The sequence below is a fragment of the Acanthochromis polyacanthus genome, chromosome 9 (genome assembly GCF_021347895.1).
Source record: "Acanthochromis polyacanthus isolate Apoly-LR-REF ecotype Palm Island chromosome 9, KAUST_Apoly_ChrSc, whole genome shotgun sequence".
Taxonomy (NCBI): Eukaryota; Metazoa; Chordata; class Actinopteri; family Pomacentridae; genus Acanthochromis; species Acanthochromis polyacanthus.
The window spans coordinates 11,808,328-11,835,529 of record NC_067121.1 but is presented as its reverse complement, the minus strand read 5'-3'; the positions used below and the strand labels follow the sequence as shown (position 1 = coordinate 11,835,529).

Below are 27,202 nucleotides of genomic sequence, written 5' to 3'. Positions count from 1 at the left end.
TGCTACTGCCCCCCTTACAAAGGGCAGATCTGCAGGGTCACACAGGTACACCAGGACTGCCACTTACCTTTCAAAATAATAGACTCAATTTGTGTTGTACTCATCAGTCACAACAGGAGGAGAGAGAATGATCTGTAGTATCAGTTGTGCCTTTTTGTTTTATTTAATGAACTACAAGTGTAAGTATACAGCAGTCAGTGTCTGCTTTATTATCCAGTACAACAGTTCTGCCACAAAATCTACTTGTCAAAAATGGGAAAAACACCTGTAGTCAACATTTGATAAGTACATGCAATTGTTGCTTGAAAAATGATTTGAGAATGTTCAAAAATAAGACGTTTGTTTCTTTATGGGTGAACAATCCTCTATAAAGAAGGGGATTGATGCTAGTGCTCCCTTCTATCATGCTTTATTTCTTTACAATCACACACAACAACATTATCAATACTACAGGGTAAAAAATTATTATTGCTCAGTGGAATAATACTGTTTAATGATATGCTGTAGTACAAACCAACAAAACTGTAGCATTCACTTGCTGCCATAGAGGGATGTTACTTAAGTTTGATTCTAGCTACTTAGCTGGGAGGCTCTCATGCAAATTGGCTAAATTTAGGACTGCACAATCTGCCCGTACATGATGACAAACATGGGAACACGTCAAAATGGACACCATAATGTACGTCTGTGTTTACTTACAAACAGTATTTAGTCAAGTGCAGACACTGGTTTCCAGAATAATCTGACGCATTAGCCAAACAACATCTTAAAGTTTTCTTCTTCAGGTCATGAAAAGATTTCACTTTAAATAGCTGCAGTTATCAAAATAGTTTTCTGATGATTGACTGAGTGATTGTTTGAGGAAAACTTTGATTCACATAGGTGGGCATTTAACCAGCCTGGAACTGAATCAAAAATTTATAATTGGAAGCAATAAAAAGATGGCATCACAATAAAGCAAGTCTGTGGAAATAGTGTTTTAGGAGGTGAATTAGATTCTGTTTGCTTTATCTGGCCATCTTAAGATTTAAGCTTCAACTTTGGAAAAGCCAGAAACTCCCTGAGGATCTACGAGCTGGCTCATATGGGGTCGAGGCTTTTACTGCATAGCTTGAGGCTGGACCCAGACAGCTTTGAAAGTGATCAGTGAAATCCTAAAATCAGTTCAAAGATGAACAGGGAACAAATAGAGGGAAGCAGGATAGGAGTGATATAATGCAAAGCAGCTTTTTTCCAGAAAGGATAGTTGCAATAATCAAGCCTAGACTAAAATTGTCCAATCAGGGGCTTCTAGCTGTTTAAATGTCTGTCTCTAGACAGAATATGAGATAAAATCCAGAAAAGAAATAAAATTTGTGTTGCCGTTATTTGTTGTTCTTAACCTTTGCTGTCGCTTCATTTTCTAGGTGACAGAGATTGGCAAGGACGTGATTGGCCTGCGTGTGAGTCCGCTTCAGTTCCGCTAAGACAGCGAAGAAGAAGATGCTCAGTGAAACACATCCACTCTTGCTCTGTAGAAATAAAACAATTATCGGCATGAGAAATGGAAGCAGAGATATGTTTGCTCACAGTGATATTAAAAAATCTTCAATCCTTTTTAGCTATCTTCTCCCATGCACCACCTATTCCTACAAAAAGCTTTTTCTCGTTTTCGCCAATGCTGTGTGCTTTATTAGAGCTTTAAAAACTTAACTGTTATCTCTTTTCTGACTTGTATAACATGAATAATTCAAGCTGTGCAGCAGTGCTCCGTGTATCTGGAAAAATGTAATTAAAGTCCCCGTCGTGGCATTGATGTGTGTGGGTGAGTGTTTCTGTGGTGTTTTTGATGTGGAATGAATGTGTGAAATCTGTGCAGATGACACTGAAGGAAGATGGTTTTTGTAGATGTAAATGTGGGAAAGGGATATTTGAAATGCACCACAAGGCTGAGTCATGAGGTGTGAGAGAGCACAGTGTTCACCTATTCCTTTACCAGTTGTACTTTATGAAAAACTAGGAGGTGTAATATTTATTAAATTATGTTAATCTAGATTATCTGTGCTTTAGCTGATACTTAGTCAAATGTAAATAATCTAGAGAACTTTTAACAGTCCCTCCTCAGAAATGCAGAGCTGCCATTTTGACTGAGTCCCTTCTGGAGAGCGGAACCAAACTGTGGAACCCGGACGCTTCCCCATGTCAACACTTCCTGTTGTGTTTTTTCTGCTTCTCGAACCAGGAAGATGGATTTGATGTCGAACAAATGGATTGCTAATTTGCTAGTTTGTGTGTTATTCGTCGGTAAGTCATATTCTGACACTGCTGAGTTTGTCTCCACACGTTTGCCAGCGACTGAAGCGTATTTCGCCGTTAAGGCTGTTAGCTTGGTGGACTTCTTTGTGCTTCGACGCTAGCTGGATGCTAAGCTAGTTAGCGTTAGCAGAAACTGTCTTGTCTACCTCTAATCTCCACTGACTGCTTTTTACAAAAGTTTAAAAAATGAGGTTCCATTTTGGCACAGTTCCTGAGACATTTCCCTTAACTCGAAGATAATAAATACCCCCACGTCTTTTGTTTATTATTAAGCCTGTGTGTTGACTTTTCTCTCAGTCTCAGATTGGGTTTGCCTTCTTAGGAGCAACTCAGCATCAGCGTGACTGCTCGTGATTTCCCTGCGGCCGTCCGCAGCTTCAGTGATTTCATGCTAGATCGTCATACCAAATTACATATATTTTTTTACCCAGGTTAACGCTAATGTGATTGAGACCTGACGTACAAGTACGATTAAACGAAAGTGAAGTTACTTTCACATATTTGGGGCGTCCCGGTAAATTCGACGTACAAGTGAACCGTCAAACAGTTTGGAAATGAACAATTTACCAGCTTGTGTTTTGGCTGCTTTGTGTAACTTAGTTCTGAGAACAACAGCTGAGGCAAACTAAACGGATATATTCTCATTGCCGAGTTGGATAAAAGTTAGAACAGTGCCTTTTAGTCGTTCGAGTAATTAGATATTCTCTTGATCTGCTTAAAAAAAAAATGCAATCATTAGTAGTTTTCATTTATCAATTCACTTCATACAACATGCAATAACATTGGGACAGTTTTTCAAGTTGCTTTTTAGAGCATCTTAGATTTGTGCTAACATGTCTGGATACAGTTTGTCTCCGTTTCTTCTATCAGTTCCTGTTCAGTATCAGGACTTTATGGAGGCCACACCGTGTATTTAAGCACTTTTTATTTCACTTATTGCTGAAGATTGTTCTTAGACTCTGTCTGTGGACTTGCATTATTGTCATGCTGGAGAATGAATTTGTGTGCGATCCCGTGCTTCCTTTATGATACTTGTAAAGGTCTGAAAAGGCTCGCCCAGTATGGTATATTAATTTGGAAGCAACACTGAATGGGTCACATTTCTAAAGCAATTAGCTATATTGTTATCTTTACAAAAGACAGGAGGTAATTTTGATTTGGCAAGAGTATTTCTCTGAAAGTCTTTTAATGAGAAATTGCTGTATTAATCAATCCATAAGATGCTAAGAAGACAGATGGCATCAAATCATTCTGTACAAAGAATCTAACCTTAACAGTCATCTAATTGGTGACTCAAAGAACATTTTATTATAGAACAGTTTGGTCACAGTGTACTGTGAATAATCCCTGACTACGCTCTGAAAGTCTTCTTCTCTTTTATTTGGTGTTGTCGAATAGAGAAAAGAACTAGAGGCTTTTCCACAGTCTGTTATAAAAAGAGTTTCAGTGTCTGGAAAACAATGTCCTTTTCACATTATACAAGGCCATGGTGATAATGGAAAATGGCAGCAGTGACGACTTGAAAGATTGAGAAATAGCCCCTTTTTCTCATTTTACTTTAGTTCTGCTTCACTGGGAGTTTAGAGTTCATGGTTTGGTTGGAAAAAACCTGGAGTTGACATTGATCCAGCATTTTCCAAAGTGCTTGCAAAGTTTGTTAAAGGATTCACATTGATGGCAAATAAGACATGCATACACTTGATGAAGAGTAACATCAAACGTGTCACAATCTTGTGTCTAAAATTGCAAATGTGTGTTTTTTCTAGTAAGTGATAAAAGATTAAACTTTCATTCAAGGTTTTGTGACCATTAAATTTGTGTTTCTTAATGCTCTGGCCCTGGTGTCTTTCATCGTGCGTGGATGCTGAAATGTTTTCTTTTTTCTTCCTTGCAGGTGCCAGCTGCCAACTCAGTGGAAAGAAGATTTATGTGCATCTCAATTACACAGTCCCTTGTGTGCGGCTGCTAAATGCAACCACATCAAATAGGCCTGCCAATGTGAGTAGTCACAGATTAAAGCGATACTTAGTATGATTGTACAAGGTGAATGTAGCGCACTTGTGGATTTGGTAAAAGTGCTTGTTGCAGGTTTGCAGTTTCTTATTTGTCCAGTGTGTCCTCAAGCCCTTTGGTGCGTCTCTCTTTGAGTGTTCATTTGTTTGTAAAATGCTACTATTTACTGTGTGGTTGCTTCAGGCACTTCAAGTGTGGGGTTATAAGGGTTAGAAACATTCCCAAAGATAAAAGCATGCAGTGAAATAAACATTTTCTGCGATAAGTATCTGATTATCAAAAGCGCTTAGAATAACAGCAAGCTGTTGCCAAACTACAAAAGCCACAACAGCAGCAGTTTTGTTCCTGCTACATAAAAACGTTTCATCCTAGAACTTTTCCTTTAATGGAGAAGAAGCTTGTTGGACACACACAGATCAATGAGCTCTGAGGACACTTTTATCCACTACAGCTGTTGCGCTATCACAGATGCTGATATTTAATTTCCTCTTTCGGGTTGCAGCCTCTTTGTCAGGTGATGTGGGCGTGCTCCATGTGCTGGAGTCAGAGGAAAACCTGGACTGGGTCCTGAGTTCTGGCCCCAATCCTCCTTACATGGTTATTCTGGAGTCCTCGCTGTTTACCAGGTACAGTTCCACCCTGCAGAGGAAACACCTACAGTAGTTCCTGATGAGAGTAAATCTCAGTCTGCTTTGGATTTACTGACATTTGTTGTTATTTTTGACATTTTCTCATTAAAAACAGAGTATCTTTAAATTATAATCAATCAAAAGCTTGTCAGTTGTGGATTAACTAATTGTGAAAATAAGCATTTCAAGGAGATGGAGAGCAGCCCGCCATAAAACCTCAGTTGCAGAAATGTACAGCGCCCTCCATAATTATTGGCATCCCTGGTTAAGATCTGTTAAAAGCCTTAAAATAAATTCAATTTGTATTGCAGAAGCATACTCTCACAGTGGAAATTGTACAAAAATGTATTATAGGAGAAGATTAGGTGCTGTTTTGTTGGCAAAAGGGGGTTGTACAAAGTTTTAACATCAGGGGTGCTAATAATTGTGGCACACATGATTTGATGTAAAGGAATTATTTCTTAATGTGTGATTTTTTTTCCCCCACTGAATAAATGCACTTGAATTAAAGGTTGGATTTTCCTCTTTTTTTCATTGTGGTCCAATATTATTTAGAAAAAAACCTGAATTTATGAGAAGCTAAAGAACACATCTTAACCAGGGGTGCCAATAATTATGGAGGGCGCTGTATAGTGAAATGTCGAACCCTTAGGAAAGAAATTAGAACCACATTTTAAAAGAATGCAACCCATTTCTGACCTGTATTTATACCTGTATGGTCTCTTGTGCCCCATGCCACCCGTCAGATCCATCATGATGAAGCTGAAGAACGGCTCCAGCAGGGTGGCTGGCGTCGTCGTCGTGGCGCCAAACACGAATCCAGTGGAGGGCTTCTCTCCTCACACCAGCTGCCCCAACGAGAACACAGGTGGGTGGGGGTTCGCCTGCTCAGACCTGCCCCTCTGTGGTACACAAGCCACAGAAAAAAATTGTGGGTTGAGGATCCTCAGAGGGCACAGCTGATGAGATTACAAGCTGCTGTTGGTTCAGAATTTGTATTCTGCGACTGACCTCTGAAACTTTGCAATGTCCCCTAAAAATCCTGTTTGCCCTCAGCGGAGATTTAGTGTCTCACCAGTTTATGTTATTTCTGGGGAGTAAAAACTGTTTTTACGTCCTTAACAGAAATATAAGTAGCAGTGTGACACTATTCATATAATCTCCTTAAACCAAACACTTAAAATAAACGCCCTGATTCAGACTTCTAATATAGGTAAAGTACTACATTTTTAAACTTTTAATTTAGAATTTATATTATTAGCTAGGTACTTTCTATTCAAGAGATCTCTTGTAGGCAGACCTGCCAACCTGTACACATTTTGTGTAGCAGGTACGCAATTTGACATCAAAATACGCTGGTACGCTCCGCCTCATTAAACTACTCAAAAAGCTGCAGACATCTGTGAGTGCTGTTAGAAATGTGAACGTGCAATACTCATGCATGATGCAGCAGTGTAGTGGTGCAATTTCAACCAATCGTCATAGAGTAGCTGAGAATAACGAGTCTGCCGAACCCTTGTTGGCCCACTCTCTCCTGTCCTCTGCCTCCCTCCGCCTCTCTCCCCGTTCCCTGTGCCCCCACCCGCAGCAGCTGGCGGTTAAAACGTTAAAATGGTGTGTGTGTCTCTGTGTGTGTGTTTGTGTGTGTGTGTCTTTTGGCAAATATGTACTGTTAATAACGTTACTTTCACGTTGAAAATACGATGTCATATTGGGAAAATAAGCACCGAGAGTTTTTTTTCCTATAGACATGGGCGAGCTGTGTGTGTGCGTGTGTGCGTGCATGTTTGCGTGTGTGAGATTAAGTGGTATGCAAAATATTTCGCCAAGGTTGGCAGGTCTGTGTAGGTTGTATATTCTTATTATGATGTACGATTTTTTTCACTCGTAGCTTTGTAAAAGTAGAATTTATGGTAGAGCTGTTGTATTTGCTTGCACCAGATTTCTGAGATGTACCTAATAAAGTGGCCATAATTTAATAATAGGTATTTTATGCACAAGTTTGATATCAAAAGTAACCAGAGAACCTAGTTGCTGTAATATTTTTCTCTAAAACTTAATTATATAGAGTAAGTAGCAAAAAAGGGCATAGTCCAGTTAAGTATGTGTGTGTGTGTGTATATATATATATGTATATATATATCTCAATATTAGTTATGTTTCACCACCGATTTATTCAAGGGTGCATGTGTGCCCAGAGTTTCTTTTTTTTGTCCAAAGTGAAAGGTCACACAGTAAAGTGTCTTTAAATCTAAATGTCACATTTCATTATTTAAATCAGACTGGATTTCACTGTTATAGGCAGTTTTGGCACTAACAGATAAAATAGTCCTTCATGTTAAATTATAATACAAGGCTTGTCCTGGAAGGTATAATATGTAAAGACATTGTTGCTGTTTTAGCTTCAGTTGATTGCATGACTTAAAAAAAAGTGGTTAACTGGAAAAATATAGTCAGATTAATTATAACGAGCTCAGAAACAATTGAGGGAGAGGATATGGGAATGTGAAGGTAAAGCATTTCCACGTGTTATAGGGATGCAGCTTCTGGACGACGATCACAGATAGCATGGAAACGTTTTAAGAATCAAGATGCCACCACAACTTATTGGTTACCCTAAAACATACTTGTCTAGAATTCTGCTGGTTGCCAGCAAAAAAGCCATTACAAAAAATGCCTATGACAGGACCCACCCGTGATAGAAGACTGGTATAATGTGGTGCATGATATACACACGGGCTGCTCAGTGGCGTAGTGGTTAGCACTTTCGCCTTGCAGCAAGAAGATCCCTGGTTCGAATCCTGGGGTGGGCCTGGGATCTTTCTGCATGGAGTTTGCATGTTCTCCCTGTGCATGCGTGGGTTTTCTCCGGGCCACTCCGGCTTCCTCCCACAGTCCAAAAACGTGCTGAGGTTAATTGATGACTCTAAATTGTCCGTAGGTGTGAATGCGAGTGTGATTGTTCGTCTGTGTATGTAGCCCTGTGACAGACTGGCGACCTGTCCTGGGTGTCCCCTGCCTTCGCCCGAGTCAGCTGGGATAGGCTCCAGCACCCCCGCGACCCTAATGAGGATAAAGCGGTGTATAGAGGATGGATGATATACACACGTGGACAAATTGTTGGTACCCTTCAGTTAAAGAAGGAAAAACCCACCATTCTCACTGAAAATCACTTGAAACTCACAAAAGTAACAATAAATAAAAATTTATTGAAAATTAAATAATCAAAAACAGGCCATTACTTTTGAATTGTTGATTAACATAATTATTTAAAAAAACAAACTAATGAAACAGGCCTGGGACAAAAATGATGGTACCTCTATAAAGATTGAAAACTATTTGACCAGAGTGACATGATTAACTCAGGTGTGTCATTTAATTGACATCACAGGTGTTCCAAACTCATAATCAGTCAGTCTGCCTATTTAAAGGGAGACAAGTAGTCACCTGCTGTTTGGTGAAAAGGTGTGTACCACACTGAACATGGACAACAGAAAGCGAAGGAGAGAATTGTCCCAGGACATCCGAAAAAAATTATAGACAAACATCTTAAAGGTAAAGGCTATAAGACCATCTCTAAACAGCTTGAAGTTCCTGTGACAACAGTGGCTCATATTATTCAGAAGTTCAAGACCCCACGGGACAGTAGCCAACCTCCCTGGACGTGGCCGCAAGAGGAAAATTGATGACAAATTGAAGAGACGGATCGTCGGAATTGTATCCAAAGAGCCCAGAGCAACCTCCAAAGAAATTAAAGGTGAACTCCAAGGCCAAGGTACATCAGTGTCAGATCGCACCATTCGTCGTTGTTTGAGCCAAAGTGGACTTCATGGGAGACGACCAAGGAGGACACCACTGCTGAAAAAAACTCATAAAAAAGCCAGACTGGAATTTGCAAAAATGCATGTTGACAAGCCACAAAGCTTCTGGGAGAATGTCCTTTGGACAGATGAGACCAAACTGGAGCTTTTTGGTAAGGCACATCAACTCTATGTTCATAGACTCAAAAACCAAGCATACGAAGAAAAGAACACTGTCCCTACGGTGAAACATGGAGGAGGCTCAGTAATGTTTTGGGGCTTGCTTTGCTGCATCTGGCACAGGGTGTCTTGAAAGTGTGCAAGGTACGATGAAATCTGAAGACTATCAAGGCATTCTGGAGAGAAATGTGCTGCCTAGTGTCAGAAAGCTGGTCTCAGTCGCAGGTCATGGGTCTTCCAACAGGACAACGATCCAAAACACACAGCCAAAACACCCAAGAATGGCTGAGAGAAAAGCGTTGGACTATTCTAAAGTGGCCTTCTATGAGCCCAGATCTGAATCCCATTGAACATATGTGGAAGGAGCTGAAACATGGCCATTTGGAGAAGACACCCATCAAACCTGAGACAACTGGAGCTGTTTGCTCATGAGGAGTGGGCCAAAATACCTGTTGACAGCTGCAGAACGCTCATTGACAAATACAGAAATCGTTTAATTGCAGTGATTGCCTCAAAAGGTTGTGCAACAAAATATAAGTTATGGGTACCATCATTTTTGTCCAGCCCTATTTCATTAGTTTGTTTTTTTCAATAATTATGTTAATCAAACAATTCCAAAGTGATGGCTGATTTTGATTTATTTAATTTTCAATAAATTTTTATTTATTGTTACTTTTGTGAGTTTCAAGTGATTTCAGTGAGAATTGTGGGTTTTTCCTTCTTAACTGAGGGGTACCAACAATTTGTCCACGTGTGTATTTGTAATGGAGAAATAACATTTGCTCTGAGGCTCACAACAGATACATTTGGCTAATGTTGAAATGGTTTGATCGAGTTTATCAGCCAATATACATCAGACTTTAAATGACATAATATACGTAAGTTACTATGACACCCCTGGTTCTCTGCTACACAATTTGTTTTTTGCTTAGTTTTTTCTTTTTCTGGTGTGTATGTTAAACGTTCTTTTTTCTTATTTTCATATGCTTGTTCCAGATGTTGTTCATTTACAAAACTGAAAAACAGTTTGCAGTTTCCGTTTGTAAGATATTGTGTATCTGCTGACTTTTTTATGAAGTAAAAGGAGAATTTAAAAAAAAGAAGAGTTTAGACACTTCAGACACTTCATGCTTCTTGAGAGTTTCTTTAGTGTTACTGCTGCTGATTTCTTTCCTCTACGTGTCCCTCAGGTGTTTATTCAGAGAGCTATGATCCAGCATTGGCACACTGTAATAGGACAGTTTGGAATCCTCTGGGAAGCGGTTTATCATACGAGGAGTATGACTTTCCCATCTTCTCCCTGAAAGACGACAATGACACTCAAGTCATCCGACAGGTAAACGGGACTCCAGATATTCTGTCTGTTAATCCCCATTTCATACCTTTTCTACTGCACAAGATGGCTGTCTTGTTTGTTTCTGCTTGTCTTTGGTGCTGGAGATTAGAACTCCCACTGCAGATAGTACAGCGACCGTAAAACTTGATCTGAACTCGTCTCACTGGTGGTTGAGATTAATGATGGCAATAAAAGCAGCAGTGCTTAAGTTCATCGTCATTGAGGGCATGTTGTGGCAGAACCCACCAATTACTGCCTGCTTATCTTCCATGTATGTAACAATAGCAGATCATATTAAATAGGTTTTAAATACAGTCTTGGAATGTAACTCAAGTGGCATGTTCATGTTTCATGGACAAAGCCGCTGAGTTCAGCATGAATTCATTTTTATCAGCTCTCTGTTTCAGCTCACTGATACTGGATTTAAACCACAGATAACTCGCCCTCACTACATGTAAAGGCTATTTTCACGACCCAGTTCAGAGGTTGTGTTCGTGTTACAGTTGATTTGTATGATTTGCTTTCTGCCTTTGACAAGATGTCAGAGTAGATGTTCTGTAAACAGACAGTTCAGGTTTGATCCCCACGACAGCCACTATATGAAGGTGATACATTTCGCAATTCCAGTGTTTCTGCCCTCAATCCTGCCAACGTGCCCTGAGCAAGAGCACCAAGCACCAGCTGAACATGTTCTAACGATTGGAAAAATATTTAATGCTAAAATATAATTGTGGTTTCAGAAACCCACACACGAAGATAATTCACACTCGTGTGTCTTTTCCATTCACAGTGCTACTTAAACCACAACAAGGCCGTGAATGGCAGCAGTCCTCGGTACCCGCTGTGGTGCGATTGCAGCCTCTACTCCCACATGTCTGCTGTCACCGACACGGCTACCTGCATGAGGAGAAACGACATCAACTTCACTATCAGCCCAGGTGTTTACATAAGACAAGAAATTATCACAACCAACAAGTTTATATTTCATCTGACGTTCAATCTGTGTCGCTGTTTTTTACCAGATGTGGCATTTCAGACATTTAAACTTCAGAAGATTAAAAAAATACACACATTGTAAGCATTTCTGTACATAATAATGGAAGGTGAGTTAAAAGGAGAAATACTAGATACACCATATAGACATATTAAGGTATTTGTTGAGTCACAAATAATGAGAGTTTTTTAACCAAGGGAGAAACTAAATTCATAATAAAAACATCACTGTTTAACCTGCCTGACAAATGCAAACCACTATTCCTTATAACATCCATTGTAATATAAATTGTGCTAAAATGTTATTCTTCGATTGCGAGGTGACAAATTCAGAAATTAATGAAGTGACAAAAACCCTCTTTCCAAAAGCGTTACAAAGTGGTTTTGCACAGGGGAGATTCACTTAACCGTTCAGAACAATACAGTAAAGTACAGAAAGTGAATATAATGAATAAGAAGTGATAAGTTCAGTGCTTACACAGGATGGGAATTGATCACAATTTCACGTTCAACATTCAGCCTATACATTGTTTTTACCATCTGTGGTGTTTTACACATTTAAATATTAGAAGATTAAAAAAATACATTCTAAGCAGTTTCTGTACATAGTAATGGAGGATGAAATTAGTCATGTCTTGTTGAGTCACAAATAGTGAAATTTGTTGAACTAAGAGAAAATTACTGAACTAAAATTAATAAATACAAAAACATCACTGTTTAAAATACTTGAATCAAACATTAACTGAACCAGATGCAAAGCACTATTCCTTTACAGCACTGCAATATAAATGTGCAAACATTTTATTTTTAGGTTGCGAGAAGACAAATTCAGAGAATTATGAAGTGACAAAAATCCTCTTGACGTGATTAGTATTATTAGTTCTGTCATGAAACACATGACAAAGTGGTTACACAGATTCAGATAACAGTTCAGGACAATAAAATAGAAATACAGACAGCAAATATAACTAAATAATAATTGATAAAGTTCAGTATTTACACAGGATTAGAAATTATCACAATCCAACAAGTTTATATTTCATCCAACATTCAGTCTGTGATGCTGTTTTTACCAGAAGTGGTGTTTCCTAGTCAGGAAGTGTGATATTTCTGTGCTTTTTAATGATTTCTAACCACTTTGCATGTTTGCTGCTTGTTTTGTGTCTCCCTTTAGAGATGGTGTGTGACCCGCTGGGTGACTTTAACGTTTGGGCCTCCACCAAGCCTCTGAACAACACGAGAAGGGACACAAGAAGTGGGAGGAAGTGGTCATCGCAGCAGCCAGAGTAAGTTTCTGACCCTCTGTTATCCTCCTAAGTTCAGGGAAAAGCACTTGAATAGATGAGATCAGTGTTTTCTAGGTTGCAGGTGTAAATTTGCCATTGGCCGATAATTTCAGCGAGCATTCTCCTTCCCTTCTGCTAGTAGCATCTTACAGTTTTGTTCGCTATGAGAAACAACGATGGCGAGCTCTGGGCAGCCATCTACCACATTGAAACGGAAAGTTTTGCAACTCTGCTAGCTTTTTTGGGTATTTACCTCCCTTCATGCAAATGTTCCACAACAATTCCAGCCATCACTTTTTTGAGTGAACATCAAAGCCGCATCCTTCGCTTAGGGCTGTCCATGATGACTGTGATCAGTTTAAAGAAATACAAACAAGGCAGAGTATAGTTTTCCCCCTGTAGCAAAATGACAGTGACTGTTATGTTCTGTAGAATAAACAGCAAGAACTAGTGTTTCCCTCAGTCCAACGTTTGTGTGTTTTAATGTTCATCTGAGTTTGAGAGAAAGTAGCTGCAGTGATTGCACTCTGTTCTGATCATCAATAATGAATTTTTTAGGCAAAAAATCAAACCATTCTTTGCTTCCAGCTTCTGTAATTTAAATATTCTATGTTGTTTTTTTGCATTATTGCATAGTGAATATCTTTAGATTCTGGACAAATGTGTGTTTCTGACATTACATCAACAAAACAATTAATTAATTGGTTAAAAAAGAATTGCACTCAGAGAGCCCAGTACTCCACCAAAGCTGTTCATTCCCCCATATGGCAGTATCAGAAATGCAGCATGTTTTTGTAGAAATGCGGGCATTTTTTTTATTAGTTCTTGATGATCAGAAATCACAGCACTGTAGAATGTGGTCATTTAATATAGATGTACCCACAAACAAAATTACCTTGTGCTGAACACAGGCATGTGTTATGCATGTGTACATTATGTACAGATACCAAATCGTGTGACATAAATATGTAGCACGTGGCTGGAATTGATGGGACTCGGAAATACCTCCACGATTGAATCAGTTGTTCCTTGTATCATTTCCAATGGATAAGTCCCGGTAAGTCCGCAGCGGTGGATATTTATTTTAGCCTTTTTAGGCTTTTTTCGATATGTGCAGTGAGAGACTGGCAGGAAAGGAGGTGGAAAAGTCGGGGGGGAAACATGCAGAAAATGGCCACTAGCGGGAATCAAACCCAGGCCACTGCATCAGGGAAGGGACACAAGACTCCCTTCTGTGATACACAAGGGTACATGGGTCGCCAGCTTAACCCATTGAGCTATGCAGGCACCCACGCTCCGGTGGATTTGTTGTAGGATTACAATCATGTGATTGTCAGCAGGCAGCTGGCGTACTGCTCACTTGTCATAGTTACAGTGACCTTGCCAAATATAATTCAATCCTGATTGCTGCTATTTTGCAATGATATAGAAATCCATGGATCCAGACTATAAGCTGCATCGCTACCAAAATCCAGTCAGTTGGTCTATGTGTCGTTTTTGAGTAATGTGCACAGACAAACGTACGCCGATCGTCACATAACTCCACCGCATTCCTTGGTGGAGTAAAAAACATTATAATGGTCGATAGTTTCCGCTCTAATGTACATAGAAATGCATTGTACTGTTTGTAAATCATCTTTTTAGTCAGCGATTGTTTCCACATTTTTTTTTCCACTTTAGTTTTTTATTTCCTTTTCACACATGAACAAAACAACAAACAAGTATGGGATCAGCTCATCACCAATGGGGGGCAGTTACAGTCGACATTACAGTGTTCCATTATAAAAGCAAAAATGTCATTCAAATGCCGGTGTCCTTGCCTGTAAACCTATTCCATTTACTCCATTTTTGAGCAAAATCATCTTTTTTAATTCTTAAACAATATGCCATTTTTTCCATCACATATATTTCTTGTACTATATCTAACCGTTGTTGATGTCAAGGTGGATCTGAAGCAAGCCAGTTTCTTGTTATGGCCTTCCTACCAGCCGTGAGAAGAATTTTAACCAAATAGTTCTCTTCCTTCAGTACAACTTTACCTATATTTCCCAGATATAGAGTGGAGCACTTCTTAATAATCGTATATCCAAGTATTTGGTTCATCACAGAGTTGACTTCATCCCAAAATGTCTCTATTTTGGGGCAACACCAGAAGATATGTGTATGGTTAGAATTTATTTCACCACATTGCCTCCAGCATGTTTGCTGTTTTAATAATTGTTTGCTTTTTAAATTTGGCGTAATAAAAAACATGTTCAATTCTTCCAATTAAATTCTCGCCATGTAAAATGAATTTGTGGATGTCAGTATTTCATTTGTTTCAAGTCCCATTGGACATCATATTTATGCTTGATTTCTGCTGAGGGGATGTGATTAAATGAGAGAATCTGAGTTTTGAAAGATCTAGTTTATATCCTGCATAGTAATTGAATTTTTCTATAATTTCCATCATTCGCACGAAAGAAGCTTCTACATCTGTTAAATATATTACCACGTCATCTGCAAAAAGGCCAATTTTGTGTTCCCTACTTCCAACAGTTATACCCTTTATTTCATATCCTGACGGATCGCTTGTGCCGGTGGTTCTATATAAATGACGAACAATGCTGGGCTAAGACAACATCCCTGTCTTGTTCCCCTTCCTAATGCAAATCTTTCCGATAACAAACCGTTCAACTTCACCCTTGCAGCAGGTTGTTGATAAATTGCCTTGACACATTTGATTGAATGTTCAGTAAAGCCAAATTTTCCAATGTTTGGTATAAAAATTCCCAATTTACCCTATCAAATGCCTTTTCTGCATCTGGGCTTATCATAGCTGCGTTATAGTCTTCTTTTTGAATTTCATGTCTGATGTGTGGCGTTCTTCTAATGTTGCGTTTGTTGGCCTGATATAAATCCAGTTTGATCTTCATCAATTAAATCTGGCATGAACTTTTCGAATCGTTTGCAGATTATTGAAGTGTATATTTTATAGTCCACGTTTAGAATTGATATGGGTCTATAGTTATTACATTTTTTTATCTTCGTTTTCTTTAGGGATTAGTGTTGTAATTGCTTCTTTCCATGATGGGGGTGTCTTTCCTTCTTTCATAATATAGTTAAAGGTCCTATAGAGGAGTGGACTCAGCTCATTTTGAAATATTTTATACCACTCTATGGGAAAGCCATCACTACCTGGGGCGTTGTTTGTTTTTAACCTGCCTATTGCCTTCCCTATCTCTTCTAGTGATATTTCTGCTGTAACTGTCTTATTTTGTTTTTCTCCAATACTAGGTAGATTGAGTGTGTTTAAAAATTCTCCCATTAATTTACTGTCCACCGTTGATGTTTGTGTATATGAGTCTTTATAGTACTCCTTGAAGATATGTTCTTTTGGTTCAGTCATCAATTTTTTGATAATAGGGTCTTTTATTTTATTAATTGTATTGTCAGCCTGCTGTTGTCGTAATCTCCGAGCTAGTGGTCTAGTGAATTTAGGGCCCAATTCATAGGACCTCTGTTTTGTGAATCTTGCTTTTTTTCTCTACTTCTTCACCAAATATCTCATGCATATGTCTCTTCAAATCCTGTATTTGTTCATAGATCTTCTGTCCCTTATCATTTTTTGTTTCCACATTTTGATTTATGACTCATAAAACAGGTCATAGCAAGTAGAACTGAGCTACTTCCATTGATTTGATCTCTGCTAAATGCTTCTCGTCTGCTGTCACCTCTGCAGCTCGACAGCAGGTCCTTCTTCTTCGATGTTGCCCCGGGAGCAGAGAGCGGAGCGTCGGGTTTCATCACCCTGCTGGCGGCTGCACACGCTCTGCGTAACGTCACCCAGGAGGCCCCACCCAACCGCACCATCCTTTACACCTTCTTCCAAGGGGTTAGTTTCTTCCACACCGTCGTACTCAACACTGCTCTTTGCATACATGCCAAATATAATTCAGTCCTGCCTGTGTTACGAATGTTTTTCCTTGTTTTTGTGATTGCAGGAGACTTTTGACTACATCGGCAGTTCACGGATGGTGTACGACATGGAGAATAATCGGTTTACTGTGGACTTAGACAATGTTCACTCAGTGCTGGAGATAGGACAGGTGTGTATTGATTTGACTTTACTAGATATTTCTGTGCACCTGCCAGCCTGCAAAAAACTACCAGATTTTACTTAAACTTGCCAGACTTTATTTGCTTTACTTAAAATATGGGATCGATTTTTTTTTTAAATTACCGTAACTTAAATATAAATCTGGACACTACTTGACCCTTGAAATCAAATTTACTTATGATGATATAAACACATTCCTGTACCTCGTGTCTCTAAGAATCCTTTCGTATGACGAGTTTGATGTTATGTATATTTATTCCTAGGTGGGACTCCATGGCGACTCCAGACTCTGGCTTCACTCTGATCCTGTTTCAAAGAGAAACGGCAGCGTCAATGAGGAGGTTTGTGTTTGTGGATATGTGAGTTTCTTGTCTTCTGATGCACAGCTGCTGCTTGAGAAAGCACAGGCTGACTTTTATTGTCCGTGGAGCTAAATATTCTTAAACAAAGATGTTGTACTAAATTTTATAATTACCGTATTTTCACGACCAAAAGGCGCACTGTACCAAAAGGCGCAGTCTCAGTTATGTGTGCCATTACTGTATTTAACACACACATAAGGCGCACCTGATTATATAGCGAGGGTTTTATATACAATCCACGCCCACACTTCCCCCTTTAACGTTCTCATGGTGTCCTCTACTACGTCGGCCTTACAACAACAACACACACACAAGCATACAAGTGTGCGTATTTAAAAATGGAGCGGGAGCAAAACTGAGTTTGGTTGTGCTTTATTTAAGTATTGATTACAAAGTACTAACATTTTTTTAATCATCAATAGGCGCGAGCTTGGTAAAACACACGGATAAAACAAGCACACAAGTGTGCGTATTTAAAAATAGAGCGGGAGCAAAACTGAGTTTGGTATTCACATTTTTTTTACCGGTAATCGTCATCAATCAAACCCATGGAAGTCCTCATCCTCTGTTTCTGAATTGAACCGCTGCGCTAAACCTCCATCAAACATGCCAGGTTCACTTTCTTCACTGTCAGAGTCACTTTCCGTGCCGTGCGGCGCCTCGGAAATGATGCCGGCTTTTGCGAAAGCTCGAACAACAGTGCCGGCAGACACGTTAGCCCAAGCATCTACAATCCATTGGCAAATTGTGGCGTAACTCGCCCGGCGCTGCCTTCCACTCTTAGTGAAACTGTGGTCTCCATCGGTCATCCATCGCTCCCACGCCGCTCGCAGCCTTACTTTGAACGGCCGGTTCACACCGATGTCCAGCGGTTGGAGTTCCTTTGTCAGGCCTCCCGGAATGACAGCAAGCTCAGAGTTCATTTGCTTCACTTGTTTTTTCACATCGGCTGTGAGATGGGCACTCATAGAGTCACAGATCAACAGCGATGGTGATGCGTGGAAAAAAACACCTGGTCTACGTCCGCTTTACAACAACAACACACACAGGACGCACTGCACCATAGGGCGCGCCGCACAATTTGAAGAAAATCAAAGACTTTTATGTGCGCCTTATAGTCGTGAAAATACGGTATTGGCAAGATAAGCTTTTGCTGATCCGTCGCAGGGAAATCAAATCATCACAGAGACAAAGAGGAAGCACTAAACAGACTGAAACATTACAAAATTTAAATATTCCGTACATAATCAGCATTTTCTGTACTTAACAATGGAGCATGAAATTAAAACGAGAAACACTATATACACCATATACAAATATTAAGATTATGAAGTGTTGCGTCTTATTTAGTCACAAATAGTGACTTTAACCAAAGAAGATGAATTCATACTAATACATACAACAACAGCACTGTCTAATCTGCTTTAAATAAATATCATTTGAACGCCATGAGGGTCACCATTCCTATGTAAACTACACTACAGTATAAATCAGAAAAATGCATATTGTTATACAATGAAGTGGCAAATTCAGAGATGAATGAAATAACTAAAAACCATCTGCACATTAGTATTAGTATTAATGACTTTATTCATTAAATACTTCATTAAAAATGTTGTAAAGTGCATTACATAGAGGAGAGTTGATAATAGTTCAGCAAAACAGAGTAAAATAAAATAAATGTAAATAAAACCAAACAATAAAAAGTTGTAAAGGTCACATTAAGAAATTGAATTGATCAAGTAAAACAAAGACGATAATTAAAAGTTGAATATGAGATGACAGTTTCAATCTGGACTTCCCTCTCCTTCACTTTATTGACTAATTGGTGCAGCTGCAATACTCCAGCGTGCATAAACTTTTTACCTGTGCAAATGGCTGTAAAATCTTATTTTTTTTAATCTGTAAAACAGATTGGAGCTAAAAAACAAGATTACATCATGTGCATAAAACATTTCAACGATCTGTTTCAGGTGAGGAAGCTCATAGATAACCTGCAGTCAGCAGCTGCAGGTCTAGGCTTCACCGTCGGAGAAGCCGGTTTCTCTCAGCCACTGCCTCCTTCGTCCTTCCAGCGGTTCCTGCGAGCTCGGCAGATCCCCGGTGTTGTCATTGAGAATCACCAGTTTAACTTCACCAACAGGTGGTTATATATTGTTTTATTTTATACCAGCTTTGGTTTCATTTGCAGTCAAAGAGAATGTTTGCCAATTTACTTTTCTGCTCTGTGTGCAGGTACTATCAGAGTATGTATGACAACGCAGAGTACCTTAATGTGTCTTACCCACCAAACCTGACGCCTGAGGAGCAGCTAGAGTTTGTTACAGACACTGCAAAGGTAATTCTGTTGTTCACAGTGTGTAAATGTGTTCTGCTTGCTTTGGTGATTTTATGTAGAGAGATCCACATACATGCACCACTCACATACCTGTTAAATGTCTTTGCTTCTGATTTTTATCTCAGAAACTTAAAGATCCAATAAATTTCTTCTTATCTGTATATTTTTAGCTTTAGGAGAAATGGGTCCTTGCAGTTTAACAGTCATATTTAATAGTTTCAGGTCCTTGTATCAGCTGTTTGGTTTTAAAAACTGTCTTTTGTTTATCCTCAGTGGGTAAATGTCTGGCAAATGCAAACATTGAGGTGAAATTTGATTTGCGGATAACCATCAGCTTGTATGAATTCCCTGAAAAAACAGAGACAATTCTCCTAACCACAAATGTGCCCTTTTTACTGTTAATTGACATAAAAACAGAGTATATTTTAAGGCAAAACTGAACAAGAGTCTTATTTTATATCTGTTTTATATCTTTTATTAAGTTATTTACTCACTATGTAGAGTTTGAGCAGCAGTTCTTCATGTGATTGAACGCTCTGCCTTGGCAAGTATTTCAAGGACATCCAGTGTGTTCTCTCTACAATGCCTCCCTTGAATTTCATGTGGTGAACTTAATGCAAATGTTACAGATCAGAAATTCTAAAACATTTTTTTTTGCCTTTTGTCTGCATTCATCTTTCAGGCTCTGACTGAAGTGGCGACGATGGTGGCTCGAGCTCTGTACGTGCAGGCTGGAGGGGCAGAAAGTCAGAAGGACAACATCACTGCTGACCGTCAGATAGTAAGAGTTTCCTTCTTTCTAGCCTTCTTATCTACAAACTCAGTGTTCCTCTATAAAGTCCATTTTCCTCTTCTTAACCCCACACTTGAGTTTGACTTGAATCAATCACAGCTGTAATATTTTTGCATCTCAGTTTCTGCCATTCAGTTTTGCTCCTGTAATATGTCAAAATGGTGTATTCTTTTATTTTTATTCTCAGAATTGGTCATATTTTCCATTTTAATTGTTGGTGATAAGCGGAGTCGATTAAAAACAACCTGCTTTCCCACCTTCCAGTTCTTACACATTGGCCTTTTGTGATTTGGATGTTTTTAGATTTTCTGATGTTTTTATTTTCTCATCAAGTGTCTTTGTTTCTGTTTCATTTTCTTACATATTGTGTATTTTACTTGCAATTTCTTCTGCTTCATTCCTTTTTAATCATTTTTACTACCAATAATTGAAGGATAAACAAGTGTAGATTTTCCACCAGTAAAAATGTTTTCTTCATGCATCTGTTGTCCTGTGCAGCTAAACAGAGGTGACTTATTTTGTCTCTCAGGTGAGCCAAATGCTGTATGGTTTCCTTGTTCGGTCAAATAACTCCTGGTTCCAGCAGCTTATACCCTCCGACCTCTCGAGTCATCTGAGTAAGTTGATCCTGAATTACTCTGGACTCACTGGAAAGTGGTGGAAATAAATGCTTTTACTTGTCCTGTTTTAGTTTATTCTGATGCTTCTGGGGAAATACTGAATGTCGCCTCTGTGCTTTGATTTATTTACTCTCGCTTTTAATAAAAGAGACAAGTGAGAAGTCCCTTTTGTTATCATTGCCGTGGAGACAGAGAATTTGCAAATCTGTTGTGGTCTGGGATATTAAGTGTTGTGTCAGCAGGTGGCGTTTTTTAATCACTACATTATATCATGACACTAAACTTCTTCTGCTGTCTGTCCTCTCAGCCGACAGACCCACAAACTTCTACGTCGGCGTGGATATGCAGTCCAGCGAACCGACTCTTCTGGTCCAATACCTGCTGGCCAACCTAACTGGCAGCACCGTCAACGTCACCCAGGAAAACTGCCAGAACCAGAGAGAGGATGAGAATGACAAGGAGAACAAACACGTAAGACATAAAGCAGTCTGTATTTTAAGAAGTTACTGAGTTTTGTTTGGTTTTCTTTCAAAACAAGGAAAGCATCCATCCATCCATCCATCCATCCATCCATCCATCCATCCATCCATTCATCCGTTGATAATTTGCTGACATGTTAGCATTGGAAAAAAATGCAAATTAAAGAAAATATAATCTAATTCTTCCACATGTGATAAATCTTGCAAGTCTTACTGGTTTTAAACTTAAATCAACAGTTTTATACCAACAATGCTTCAAATAGCTCTATTAAACCAGTGCTTAGCTGGTTAGTTCAGCTCCAAATGGCAGACAAGTAAAGTTAGTGGCTGGCTAATAAATCTGTTGGATCCTTGAACAGATAAAAATCCAGGAATTTCCCCTGAAAGCATACAAAACAGAACTAAAAGAGCTGATTATCATCCGGGAGACTGACACACAACTCCAGCTAAATATTAATGTTGCTTTGCACATCTGTAACTCTTAGCTAATGTCACAACTTCAGAAGTTAAACCAGAGGAGAATAGGTTTGCATGTTAATTTTAAAGATAAAAATCCATCCATCACATTAAAGTGCATCATGACTTCTGTTGCCCTCTGTTGATTTCAAACAGTAATTGCAGCATTGACAACCCTTTGGCACATGCTCCATTTCTTTTATAAAAGAATTTATTACCTCCGCCAAGAAGGTTATGTGACACCCGACGTTTGTGTGTCTGTCTGTCTGTTAGCAAGATAACTCAAAAACACCTGGGCAGATTCAGATGAAATTTTGAGGGGATGTAGACTATGGTAAGAAGAAGAGCTGATTTAATTTTGGTGGCAATCTGGAAAGGATCCTGGATTCTGGATCACTTTGAATTTTTTAGTATGTTTTAGTATGTGGTCCAAAATATGACAAAAACATCATAGGTTAGTATGTCGTCCAACAAATTGGAGCAAGATGTCCAGATAGCTCAACTGGTGAAGAAGGTCATTCTTAAACAGAACTGTGTCAGAGACGCAGGTTCAATTCCAGCTCATGATCCTTTACTGCATGGGTTTCCTGTTTTCCTCTCTGTCCTTGGCGGAGGTCTGCACTCTCTGAGTGCTCTTCTAGTTTCTATCTGTGACCCTTCTCGCCCCTCTTCCCTCAGTTTTTCACCTACATGTGGGTTCAAGGCGCCGCTCCTCCCAACAGCACAGAGCGAGAGGGTTTCTGTGTTCGCTCTACCGTGCGTCTCTCCAGAGCGGTGTCCCCGGCCTTCGAGCTACGAGACTACACCTCCAAAAATTACTCAACGTGGACAGAGTCCAGATGGAAGAGCATCAAAGGGCGCATATTCCTGGTGGCCAGTCATGAACTGGAGGTAAGATTTCTTCTTAAAAACGATGCCAGAAACACAGATTCCTACCAGTGGAGTCAGACCTGTGAGCTGGGTTTTACCAGCTGAGAAAATAAACAATTTGATGTTGATAGAGGTGATGAAAACAGAATTAAAACGACCTCTTTGTCTCGGTTATTTTGTCAGGGTAAGAAAACCGAGTTGCAGTCATCTAAAACCTGCTTGGTAACTGAGATCTATCAGATGGAGTATCGTGTTCCCTTGTTTTTGTGTTAAGTTTTGATCTTGTGGTTAGTGGAGAGCAGGGAGTGTTTAGATAACTCCCTCCTGGTCGTGGCAGATAAATATTTCTGGGAACTTTTACAACACACAAAAAAAAAAACTTTTCATTTTAGCAGTGTCTCTGTTTGCGTGTTATTCGGCCTCTAAACCAGATTTTGTCACAATAGTGTTTGTGATTTCAGCTCTCAAACACGCCTAAACTAACAAATGATTTCCAAAACAGCAGCATTAAAGGGGTTCTAACAACAAAATTAAAGCTGGATAAAGCTTGACAGTGATGGATCACCTGTCTTCAGCAAGCTTCAAGTCTCATCATGTTCGTGCTGAAATGAATTGAATCTCTCCATCTCTGTGATCCCTCCATTTTAAGCCAGTGTGTGCAGACTTCTTTTTACTAATTAGTAAAAACTTAACTCGTCTGGCAAAGTCACATTTAATCAAAATTTAAATGAAAATCTTAAAGTAAATCAACTTTACTTTAAGATGCTGTAGCGTCTTAAAGCTGAAACTAGGGCCTTTGGTCTTTGCTGTTATCCCAATAACAAAGCCATATACACTAGCATTCAAAAATTTGGGGTCACTCAGACAATTTCATGTTTTCCATGAAAACTCGCACTTTTATCCATGCACTAACATAACTGCACAAGGGTTTTCTAATCATCAATGAGCCTTTCAACACAATTAGCTAACACAATGTAGCATTAGCACACAGGAGTGATGATTGCTGGAAATGTTCCTCTGTACCCCTATGGAGGTATTCCATTAAAAATCAGCTGTTTCCATCTAGAGTAGTCATTTTCCACATTGACAATGTCTAGACTGTATTTCTGATTTATTTAATGTTTTCTTCATCGAAAAACTGCTTTTCTTTCAAAAATAAGGACATTTCTAAGTGACCCCAAACTTTTGAGCGGTAGTGTACATGTTAAAATTCTAAACAAGCTGCATTAATTCCGTTTTTTAATTCAAAAGCTACATATGTTTGCACACTGTGAGTAGATGTTATAAAATAATAATATTCGGTTCTAGAATGCTATTTAAAATTCAAATTGCAAGTTGCTTCATAAGACAGAAAAAATAGAACATACATGTCATATCATCATCAGGTTTTTAAAGACAAATTGCTGTATAAAGCCAATACAGTGTGAGAAAACGTCTAAACCCGGTGTGCCAAACGTATGGCCAGCAGGTCAGAACGGACCCACCACAGGGTCCAATCCGGCCCCCGGGATGACCAGCTTTTGCTTGTTTTGCATTTAGAACGTGTACAAAAAAAGTTAGATTGCACAAGCTCAGGAACATATCTGACACTTTAGAACACCAACCGCATAAAGGAAGTTAATAGGAAAGTCTGGAAAAACTGTCCATCACAGGTTTCCAGGATTCTCACAAACAGTTATTCAGTTTACTTTCGTTTTGAACTAAGTAAAGCAGTATTTGTTTTGGTTAGGGTTAACCCTTGGCACATGGCAAGACTTTGACTACAGAGACAATATCAACTGCAAACTGTAAATTTGTACAAGTGTAAATTTAAAATAATTTCTGGGCCTTGACAAGCTGTTTTGATCGTAAAGTAAAATACTATATTGTTTGGTTCCAGATAGCTGTGACTGAATGTTTTGTGCCTTTTGTATGTTGTTGAAATTAAACTTATTTCTCTTAACAGATTTCAGTTGTTCATCATGTTTTGCCAAAGGATAGTTCATTACATGTTAACATTTTCAAATGTACTTTTTTGCACTAAAACAAAGGGAAACACTTGGAGTTGTTATCGGTTATTATGCTGTGATTTACTGTGATTTTATAGAAATAAGACACTGTTCAAACTCAACTAAAATCACAGTCATTACACATATAGATTATAAAAGGGAATGTGTGGAAAAATAGCCCAACATATGGTCCTTTAACTTTTCCATGTACATTTTCTAAGATTGAACTCTTCCTCTTCCTCCACCAGATGTTGACGCTCGGCGTTGGCATTGGCGTGCTGCTAACATCCCTCCTGCTAACGTACATCATCAGCTCGAAGGCCGACATCCTCTTCAGCTCGGGGAGGGAACCCACCAACGCCACCTACTGATCCCCACGGACGGTGTCTCAGGCCAACGACCACTACTACTACTTCTACTTCTACTTCTATCCCGACCTGACATGGACGACTGCCTTTTCAAACACACCACGAGTAGGTACACAGATGGGTTAAACTCATCTGCAGAGGGGATTTTTCTTTTTTAGACGACAACTCCGTGTTTGTGGACTCACTTAGGTGAGGCGCGACGTGAGGACTGGACTGGACTGGATTTGGCCTGGATGGATCTGGACTCATCAGGGCCAGAAAATTTAAAAAATAAATAAATAAAACACACACACACACACACACACACTGGTCAGGCACCAGAGGGCCCTGTCAGTGGAAAGAGATGTTAATATTTCTTTTGTTTTAGTTCATTTTTTTCCTTTTTGTTATTGAAGAATGTTTTGTTTACTGTGTCATGGGATAGGCACTAAACATGGAGCATTATTTTGAGTGTGTGTATGACTTTGAATATGTAAATGTGACCGAGTGAGCGTGCGATTCAGTGTGTGTGTGTGTGTGTGCGCATGCGTGTGTGTGTGTGAGGATTGCAATGGTATGTGCAATACTGTAGCTGTCTTCTCTGTCGATGTAGTTAACTTATCGATCAGTTCTCATGATAAGAAACCACTTTCTGAGTCGGTGAACAAGTAGTGAAATTTAAAGGTTTTTTGCAAAATCTGGAAATGTGCAGTGAAGTATTTTGATAAGCTCCTGGGAAGTTATACAAAAAAAACCACAAAAAAACCATTGGTGTATGTAGTTGTGAACCCGCTGCAGTTTCACATATTGTGATATTTCATGGAAAAGAATCTTTTCCAAGTCTGGCGTTGCTGGCAGACACTTTATTCCTTCTCAGCTGCCAAAAAAAAAAAACTAACTTAAAAATGTAAAGTTTGAAATGAAATTAGAGGAGTTTTGACACTGAAAAAGCGCTGGTACTGTGACTGTGCACTCTTTTTGGTTCGTACCTTTTTTTCCCCCACAAGGTTTTCTTTTGATGATGGCTCCTTTTAGAAATGTGACGACACGCGAGGTTTTAATCCTGTTGTCGGGTGTTCATTTATTGGCTGGAATCAAAGACCAGGTTTGATGCCTTGATGCAAGAAATAAACATTGCTTCTTTTCCAACATTTTCTCTCACAGTGCTTTGACTTTAAAACTGAAAGGGTTAGTGCTAAAAAGAGCCGAAAGAACCTGAAAATGAAATAAATCGATTGAGTAATGGCACTCTATAATCAAAATTTATAATTCTTTGTCATCTGAAGCCAAATTTCCATATAATCAGTGCGTTTCAATCTTATAAAATAAGATTAATGTTAAATATTAAGGTTACAACTCTACAGCATTACATATATTATACACATTTACTGAAATAATTTCCATGTTAAGGGTTGTGACGACCCTCTACCTGGACGCCAGGTGTTCTTGTCTTTCCACAGAATCAGGATCATCAGCCGATTGAGTCACGCCTAAGATAAAGTAACTCAACTCCTTAAAACCTCCCTCACTCCAGTCACTCCAGTGGTGGTTATACTCAGCAAAATGGTACACTTCTGTGTCACTGCACTACTTAATTTCTTATTCTGACACATTTTCTTAAAGCAGGCTTCATCAGAACAACACAGGAGTGATATCATCCTCATTTTTATGGAGAAGAACTTATAATTCACACTAAAAGCACATGTAGCAAGGAAATCATGCACAATAAACACTTTTAACCAAAAAGTATGACTCATGTGGCTCTCTGATGAAGGCTTCTTCACCATAAACACGAGTAATACACGAGTAACCGTGATTTAGAGATGTTTTATAGTGTTTGAAGTGCTGAAATATGTTTGTAATTTGCCATTTTAGCAAAGCAGCTAAGAACATCCAGCATTACTTTGGATAAATAAATGGTCGTTTGCAAACCACAGAGAAGTCTAAATCAGTGGCTCTTAAAAGTTTTTATCTTAAAAAATCCTTGAAAGGAATCCGTCAACCTGCAACCTGTCATCACATGGAGAAGAAATAATGCTTTGTGTCACCTCTGTGTAAAAGTCATGTTCTCGAAGGTTTAATCGCCTTAATCTTGCAACAGAACGTCTACAATCACGCAAATACTTGAACTGCTGTACAGAGAAAGGTTTAATGTTAGTTTAAAGGAAGGATGTTTGTTAAGTGACAAACAATTTTTTCCCTTCTAAAGCATGTGTATTTCACTATAAAGTAAAGCAACAGGCAGAAAAAAAAACTACTGTATGGTTTTGAAACAAAGATAAAATAAACTTTACTGAGCCCTCACAAAACAACCTCAC

At 39.0% G+C, this 27,202-nt stretch overlaps 1 protein-coding gene across 1 annotated transcript; it reads left to right on the top strand.

The window, feature by feature from the left end:
- Nucleotides 1–4,772: 4,772 nt before the first annotated feature.
- On the top strand, nucleotides 4,773–26,035 carry ncstn (nicastrin). Its single transcript, XM_051953362.1, is given in 16 exon segments — nucleotides 4,773–4,934; nucleotides 5,684–5,805; nucleotides 10,108–10,253; nucleotides 11,044–11,191; nucleotides 12,421–12,483; nucleotides 12,486–12,532; nucleotides 16,254–16,406; nucleotides 16,516–16,620; nucleotides 16,895–16,972; nucleotides 18,967–19,136; nucleotides 19,229–19,331; nucleotides 20,014–20,112; nucleotides 20,654–20,741; nucleotides 21,052–21,215; nucleotides 22,358–22,570; nucleotides 24,786–26,035. Coding segments are annotated over 16 exon segments (1,980 nt in total). The 5' UTR covers nucleotides 4,773–4,776; the 3' UTR covers nucleotides 24,909–26,035.
- Nucleotides 26,036–27,202: the final 1,167 nt, after the last annotated feature.